The 8,869-nt window shown below is 47.0% G+C and overlaps 1 protein-coding gene and 1 pseudogene across 1 annotated transcript; both read right to left on the minus strand.

Annotated features, from left to right (window-relative positions):
* Positions 1 to 2,443: 2,443 nt before the first annotated feature.
* Positions 2,444 to 3,632, minus strand: LOC147958347 (uncharacterized; annotated as a pseudogene).
* A 913-nt stretch (positions 3,633 to 4,545) lies between these two features.
* LOC125521024 (vesicle-associated membrane protein 711) lies at positions 4,546 to 7,348 on the minus strand. Its single transcript, XM_048686076.2, has 4 exons — positions 7,036 to 7,348; positions 5,973 to 6,163; positions 5,521 to 5,684; positions 4,546 to 4,837 (listed from the first exon to the last, which is right to left on the minus strand). The coding sequence occupies exons 1-4, from the start codon at positions 7,253 to 7,255 to the stop codon at positions 4,747 to 4,749; spliced, it is 666 nt and encodes a 221-aa protein (XP_048542033.2). The 5' UTR covers positions 7,256 to 7,348; the 3' UTR covers positions 4,546 to 4,746.
* Between the last annotated feature and the right edge of the window lie 1,521 nt (positions 7,349 to 8,869).

An 8,869-nucleotide genomic window follows, 5' to 3' on the forward strand; every position in this document is an offset into this window, starting at 1 on the left:
TATCATAAGATTATTAGAGTTGACAACCAGGAACTAGCTACTTAAGCATTAACATTGTATATGCATTGTATACATTAAAACAATCAGTGGCGGTGCTAATTTCAGCTTTTTTTTATTTCTGGACTCAAGAAATAAACTTTCTCTGAAATGTTTACATATTTATCTGAATTAGAAACAATCTTGCTGCACCATTGCAGTTATTTAATGAGGGATACTTCTTTTCTATTTTAGCGTATCAATGGCCCCAGGAACTCGAGTGAGGAACACGTCATGCCCCTTCAAAGTGACATATCAATATTATCATCATGTATCGAAGATACTAGGCACCATGACTTTCTGATATATATTCTTATGTCTTAGAAGTTTCTCACTTCAAAATTAAATTTAACTCACCATATAGAATGCACTCAATACAATCGAAAAGATTACAACTGAAGTAGCAATTTTCCAAAACAATTATGTTTACACTTGTTCTACTGTTTAGAGGTTCGTTTAGTTTTACCCTCTGAAGACAAAATCAAATATACTTCTCCAAAATTGGTCTGGCTTATCACATTGTGAAGATCCACGCTGTTGTAGTTCCCTTTGTAAACATGTACTTTCAGTTGTGGTGATATTTTTATCACATCATGCAATTTAAGATAAGGAATACAAAGAAGAAATAACTAGGTCATATCAGGGGTGGTTTCATTCTAAATATGACTAATAAAGAAAACAAATCTTTTAGAGCTTCGAATGTAGGAATTATATATGATCTATTAGATTTGGAACTTCCTAGACATTTAGAAGAAAACACCTAACTCGGCAAAGCAAATGATCATATATTGGTTTGTCTTTCAAAAAGCAATCGTAACAATAAAGTGGACGTGGTAGAAAAATAAGGCCTAAGAGGAAAAGAAAGGCGAGGAGGAAGAGATGCACAAGAGATTTGGTTGCACACATAAACACTCTCGGTATTTAGTGACTTGAATCTACGAGGTCTACTTGAATCTCTATTTGACATTTTCTTCCACAAATCAACGATAACTTATACTCCCTCTATCTGGAATTACCTGTCGCTCAAACAGATGTATCTAGCACTAAAATACTTTTAGATACATCCATTTGAACAACAAGTAATTCCGGACAGAGAAGTATATCTTAAAGAGCTAGTTTTAATGGCAACATTAGTAGGGGGAACTGTCGCCGCCTAGAGGGGCTTCGACATCTTGAGTTATGTAAAGCCTTGAGGCCGCAAACCACATTTTAAGATGATATCTGAACACATCCCGATGTTCTTGACCCGCAAACCACATTTTAAGATGATACCTGAACACATCCCGATGTTCTAGGCCATCTCTTGAGTCTCAACTTTTCGATGTATCCAAATGCCCCTTTGATACACCGAGAAGTGGAGAGACGAGGAAGAGAAAGCCGAAGTAGATCTAGATAGGTCGAGATGCTCCTCTCATTAGATTGTGACTCAAGACCTCAATATGCTACCTAAGTCAATATATGGTGAGCATAATTGCTGTGAATCAAGTAGAAACTAACATCCGTCCCAATATTCATCTGAGCATTCATCTCAACCCTAATCCATCAACTCATTTAAGCCCTAATCCATGTACAACCAATGCATTTATCCATTCATTTCTGCAACTTGCACTTTCTTGTATCTAATAAGCATCAATCCATCCATCCATTTATTTATCTACAAGACACCCAGCCATGCATTCTAGGGTTAGAGAACGGGGAAAACTCGAAAACTCACCATGGGGAGGAGGAAGAGGCAGCAACAGCAGTGATGTTGGCTTGGACGCACTCAACAAGGTCTTGGAAAAAGCCGCGACAGAGCCCACGCCATGATCGGGGATGAGCAGCCGGTGGAGCCCATACCACGTTCAGGGAAGAGGAGGTGGCGGTATTGATTTTGACCTCTAAAACTCTGTTTCATCATGCGGACGCTGCTTTTGGCATAAATCGTCGAAGGCCAGGTGTACATTTCTCTGCATCATCATAATTTGGATGTTTTTTTATGGTGCTTTTAGAAGGAGGGTGCAAGAGGGACGGCCGGGGGCCTCTTTGCCCACGGCCGGGCAAGAGGGAAGGGATTTCCTTTTTAATTCTTGCTTGATTAGATTGATACATCTCCTCCCCTTATATAGAGAGGGGTTTACTTGACTCTCCAGCAAGGCTTACTTGACCCCTAAGTAAGCGACCCTTATCTCTAATTAACCCTAAGACTAACGGACTATACCGCCAGTCCGGATCCATTAGGCCTATTACGTACTCTAACACTACACCCCACCTGGATATGCAGCTTGTCCTCGAGCTGCAACCTAACCAACTTATAACCATGACTCGACGCAACACAAACCTAATACCTAAAAACAAGCCTTTTACATCTCGGCTTGTTTTATTACTCTCAACCTGAAATGGACTGGGATGCTTTATTTTGGACCCCTTAACATAAAGTGGACACCATCCGCACGTCGGACGTGCACGTGTACAGCCACCTGGATCCCATGGGCACCATCTTGACAGAAGGAGTCCATGTGTATGGCCACTTGGAAGTGGTTGCAAGAGCGACCAGCAGAGGCGCCCTCGCGGCGGCCGACGGCGGAATGCAGTGGTGCTGCGCGGTGCGCTCCTGTCGGTGACACCATGCCTTCTCCCCGCTGGACGGCTGTTGGTCTGCACCGCACAGAGAAGAGTGGAGGGCTTTCGATGGAGAATTGCAAGCAGGGGTGCGCCCCCCAACCGCCGATGTCACAGACTTTGAGGTCGCTGTCCGTGGGGGAAAACAGCATGCCCGCCGCCCGTGGGGAAAACCGCATGCCCAAGATCCCCGACGCAGCGGACAAGATCGAGATCCTTTGCGCAGCGAAGCGCAACTGGGAGGAGCGGCAGCTGCAGACCATGCATCTCCCACATACGCCGACGCGCTAAGAGGCCGCACGCAGCAGCATGCAGCCTCACCGCCGCCGACATGTGGCGGATAGCGATCCAAGCCGGAAGCGGTGACGGCGACGGCGGAAACTTGATGTGCTGGATGGGGACGCCCTAGGACGGCGGTGGCGCTGATGGGAATGAGGCCGTCGCAGTCCCGTCGTAGGGCATCCCATACTAGTACGAGATGACCGGCGCCGTGGTTGCGTTCGAGGGCAGCAGCGGCGGGGGTAGCTGCTGTTGGTGTGGCGGAGGAGGTGGTTGCTGGGGATGCGGCTAGGGCGCATAGGGCCCGACGAGGAAGGCTCTGATGCCCGCCACGGCCTGCCGTAATTCCAGGATTGCGGCCGTCATCTGCTCCAGGGTGAGGACGAGGGAGGACAACGCCGTGGCTGAGGCGCCCTCGCGGGTAGAGGGTGCAATCGCCCCTGAGTACGCCAGCACGCCCAATGCCAGCGCGCCTGCTGTGTGGGGCAGCAACGCCACTGAAGACGCTGGTGGCGGCGGGTAGGTGTGCGGCGGCGGCGGGTGGGAAGAACTCAATGGAGGGCTGGACATGATCAAATCCGGAAAAACTGATACCAAATTATTATGGTGCTCCTAGAAGGAGGGTGCAAGAGGGCCGGCCGGAGGCCTCTTTGCCCACGGCCGGGCAAGAGGGAAGGGATTTCCTTTTTAATTCTTGCTTGATTAGATTAATACATCTCCTCCCCTTATATAGAGGTTTACTTGACTCCTCAGTAAGGCTTACTTGACCCCTAAGTAAGCGACCCTTATCTTTAATTAACACTAAGACTAACGGGCTATACCGCCAGCCCATGCCCATTAGGCCCATTACGTACTAGTTTTGCTCTGTCATTGTTGTTTGTTTCATGTCGACCCGATTGTGTTGTGCCTATATGTGTTCCTTATGCGGTTACCGTTATGGCAATGCGCCTAATTTGTGTGTATGGCATGCAAACTGATTGATGTGTTGTGAATGTGCCGGTGTCAGAAACTGAACTTGCTAGCTTGGTAAGAATTGTTTCATATTTCTGTAACTCTCTCATATTGCGGCACCATTTCAAGCCAAGTTTATTTGTATGATGCAATGAAAACCAAAATATAGATTGTTGCGTTCCCATAAGGAGGCGTCAGGGCGCAGCAAAGCCCTCAAAACGTTTCTAGTCTGTTTGCACGGGCGCTGGAAATAGCATGATACAGGATTGGCGTCGAGCAACTCCTATGATCCGAATATGGCAAAGCCCTCTTCGATCCACCCGGCGTCACGATCTGATGTTTACATTGATGCGAATGAAGCAGACGGCAAGCCGAGCGAAACAAAATACTCCCTCCATTTCTAAATATATAAGCCTTTTTAAAGATTCAACTACAGATTACATACGGAGCAAAATGAGTGAATTTAGACTCTAAAATACATCCATATACATCCGTGGTGAAATCTCAAAAAGGGCTTGTATTTAGAAACAAAGGGAGCATTTGCACCCGCAGAAAAAAAGGGAGTATTTGCGACCTGGATTGGACCCTTGCCAGCATACGAGTTGCTGAAACCACGTAAGCACACCCAACCACAGCAACGGTGGCTACACAACACAACACAACGGTCCCACTCCAACGTTGAATGAGCAAGGCACTCGATTACGTTCCAAACCACAATCCAAGGCGTCACAATTACAGAATAAATAGCAGGTCCGTCCTCCTTTCTCTTTCTACACACAAAAAATAATTTCGCAACGGTCGCTCTCCTGGGCAGGGAGACAGACATACAGTGGACACAAGCACACACCACCAGACGAATTTATATGCCCCTGGGCCCTCTCACCGGATGCAAGTCGGCAAGGTGAAGCCGTGGCAAACGAAGAAGAGGGCGATGTATACTATTACAAGGAGGAGGAGTATCAACGCGGCCCTGCAGGAAAGAAAAAGGAGGAAATATATGAGATGCTTAATTTTTGCCGACAAGAGGTTGAAAAGGCAGCCGATTAAAGAGAACATCAGTTGGTTTAGGTAGCCACCCTTGGTAGATAAATACAAGTCTCTGTTAGGTCATGTAAACTGCGCAAGCAAGCTGCTTGGCACAGAAAAAACAGAGCAGCTTCAGACTAAACCTACACTTCAAGTTCATATAGCACATGGCTTCCAAGTATATTGAGAGATGATTCATAACATACAGTGTATACAACATGTTCCATATCAGGGTAATCTACTTATTCACATACAGCAATTTCCAGTCTTTGTGCCCACCAGAAGATAACCTATGTCAGAATCTACGCTGCTCACTTTGTTATTGACAGAACTAACAAGTACTGATGTACATACAGGGGCCAGTCTATGTTGCACTCAAAATACTGCCACAAAGTTGCATTCACTAATCCTGAATAAAACCCTGTCAGAAAGTGCTTACTGCACAAATGTTACGAGTGCGACAAAACTGCAGCTTTCACTTCGCATAGATTGAAGTGAATATGAGGACAACTGGGGAAAAGTTTATGGTGGGTGTAAGAGATTGGCGCAGAGAAGTTCATTAACCAAGCACAGTAACTCATGGAATGAAAAATGAGTGTAAAAAATTAATAGGAGCGGACTACATACGTGAGTTTGACATTTCTCCACCAAGTTGTGCTTCTGTAGCGGCGAGCCTGTCTTTTGAATCGAACTGTATTCCCTTGCATAGTTGTAGTCTTGTCCACCAATAGGTCTAAACGGTCACCTCTTTCAAGGACTTTATCAATATTATCAATCATAACACTCCTAACCTGCAAGAGAATAATGGAGAGTAGGTATCATTCTGAACTGACAAATCTATCGGGTAACATGCATCTGACACGGAAGCAATGCAAGTCTGACAACTAGCAATTTAAACAAAATGCCAGTTCAAGTACACAACAGACCACTGCATGTTTACTAGATTTAAGAATGCCAGCATGAGCTCAATTAACTTCTAGAACATAAGCTTTTCAATATTATACTCCAGGAAACACCTGCATATTGGCCAAAATATATCTATGGTGTTCACAAAATAAAACTGAAAAAGAAGGCTATACCTGACTGATTTCGCCTCTCATACGGTTGATTTGATCTGCACTAGGGTCATTTGAATAGTAGTCCATTTGCTGACTGAGAACCCTTGAGAATTCGTCATTCATTGCATAAGCAAGAGCTGTCAGTGCAGCACGGCCATATGTCTTAACAAACTTTCCATGGATATCCTCGAGGAAAGCAAATGGGATACGCCCTACAACAAAAATTAGCTCATAAGGAGATTGCTACGTGATGCATATCACAAGAGGGACATAGTAAGCCGCAGAGATAAAATCTACAGGTGTGAACCTTTAGACATCAGTCAATGCTTAATGTGATAGATTTGGTTAGCACATAATAAACTCAATTTGGTACAGGGGATTTGACAGATTGCTGTTAGCAAATAGCTCGACAGTATACCATGCGGCCAAGCAGAGCCAACTTAGCTTAAATACCTCTGATTGAACATCAAACAATCATCACCATCCGCACCAAACTCCATATACTACAAGGAATAGACTACGAATTACAGCAGAGTATTGCCAAAATCGCACAATTTTCCAGACTAGATGCTTACTTTCTTAGGCTCGATAATAATGTGCAATTCGAGGTGGCAGATTTTAAAAAGATGAGACAGCTAGAGTTAGCTAAACGATAAACACTAGCAGCACTTTCACAGCATCTAATGCGTTTGACCTCAAGGTCAAAATCCAGGCGGGCAGCCTGGACTCCATGTATCCTCGAACGGACGGCAATTGGCGAGCCCTGAATCAATCCGAACAATTTGCCCCGTTTGACCCGATCTAGCAATCCCCCAAAACAGGCCTGCAGGCCCGCGAGTCGAGCAGCAGCAGCAAGCAGACAGAGACCGGAGACGCGCGTGCTGACAAACCCCAGCACAGCGCAGCACATTAATTCCCCCGGATCTCCGATATTCCCCCGCTGACGAAACCAAAACCCCAGAGAGATTCGAAATTCCCTCCACCCCGGCCGCTTCCTTCGACTAATAAAGAAAAAAAGCAGAGCCGCGGCGCTCCGGCGAGCAGATGGGGGAGAGATAGGAGGGAGGGGTGGGGCGGGGCTTACGTCCGGCGGCGTCGTCGGCCATGCAGAGGGCGGTGATGCCGTCGGTGCGCTTGGCGTGGAAGACGTAGCGGTCCTGGGTGTAGGAGACGTGGCTGTCGGCGCCGCCGCCGGGGAGGCGCTCGAGGACCTGGCGCGCGACGGCGCCCGCGTTGGTCGCCGCCGCGCTGTGCTCCGCCAGCACCGTCGCGCCCCGCGCCACCACCGCGTACAGGATCGGCATCCCGCCGCTCCTCCTCCCGCCTCTGCCGTGTGAACTCTGCTCTTCTTTCTTTCTTTCCTCGGGGGCAGGGGGAGGAGAAAGGGGAGGGAGGGAGGGGAGACGGGGTATGTAGGTAGGCAGGAGTAGGAGGAGTAGGATGATCTGGCAGGAGCGAGGGACAGCTCGGGTTGGGTGGAGCCGTTGTTTAATTGGCGGCGGGGCCCGGTGAGCCGACGTGAGCTGTTGCGGTTGGGCGCGGCCTCGGCTCGCTGGCCGCCCCGGGTTCGCTGGGCTGGGGCTTGGGGAACGTAGTCCGGCTCGGGCCCGTTCCTGTCCTTGGGATTTAGATTTTTTTTTTGAGAAATGACCTTGGGAATTCTCCAACGTGCTCTGCACTCTGGCACGCGTGAAAAAACGACAAAATTGGCCCTTAGGCCAAAGTTCAGCGCAAAATGACCTCGTTTTCAAAATATTTCACAAAATGGCCCTACCCGCATGACGCCCGTGCCCATAGCGCCATGCTAGATTACATAACGCCCCGGTCAAGGACTCCATACACGTCAGCGCTGACTACCACGTCGGCCTGGCCTTGGGTGCATGACGCCGTGGCCCAGGGTGCCATGCTCTGTAGCACGACGCCCCGCCCTTGGGTGCCATACCCCTTCACTTATCCCTGCCCGCATCCTCTCCTCTCTGCTTCGTTCTTCCCTCCTCTCTGTTTCTTTCCCCCACCATGGCGCCCCTCAATTCACGCCTCCCTCTCCCCACTCAAGTGCTGTGGATCTGAGCCAAAAAACGGTGGATCTGGTTGTCCTTCCAATCCCGAAGGTATTCTCCTCCCTTTCCCCTCTCTTCTATTGGTTTGATTTGGGTGAAACCCTGGTTCATCCTTTTCTTGAAATTATCATTGGATTTTGGTGTGATAATGTAGGCATTAGTGTGATTTAGGATATGTATGGCTTAGGATATGTATGATATAGAATAATGAAAGTGCTATGAATTTGGTTAGGATATGTACGCACATATATGGTGTATGGAAGAATTAGTGTAAAATTAGGAAGGCGGATGGATGGATATTTGCAATTATTGCAAATATATGGTGTATGATACTGTAGAAAATTATATGCACATATATTGTGTATGGAAGAAGAATTAGTGTAGAAATTTTGCACATGTATGTATGTTTTTGCACTAGTGCGAATATTTGCAAATGTCAACGGGGCTTAGCATATACATTTGTAATTTGCATGATGGCTTCTCTTATCCATCCATCGTACGATCAATTGCATTGTGGACGGTTCATGGCAGATGAAGGAAGGGTTTTTGATCGGCTTCACCTGAGGTCCGATTCGGTTCGGTTCATCATACGCTCGCCCCTGCCGTCTTTTGAGTTGCTATTATGTGTATGCATGATGATTAATAAGGCCCCACTATGATATCGAACTACGATATTATATAGATTGTGAATATATTATCATATACTAGTATCATATCGAACTACGATATTATAGATTGTGAATATAGTACTAGTACTTTATAAATGCGTGGTGTCATGGGAGCAAGTCTGACAGTAAGAATAGGGGGTATGTAGGAGGAGGCAAGGCCCTAGCTACGGCAAGGTTGTGCACGCAAGAT

This window comes from Triticum urartu, chromosome 7A, assembly GCF_056163025.1.
Source record: "Triticum urartu cultivar PI428250 chromosome 7A, HENAU_Tu73, whole genome shotgun sequence".
Classification (NCBI taxonomy): Eukaryota; Viridiplantae; Streptophyta; class Magnoliopsida; order Poales; family Poaceae; genus Triticum; species Triticum urartu.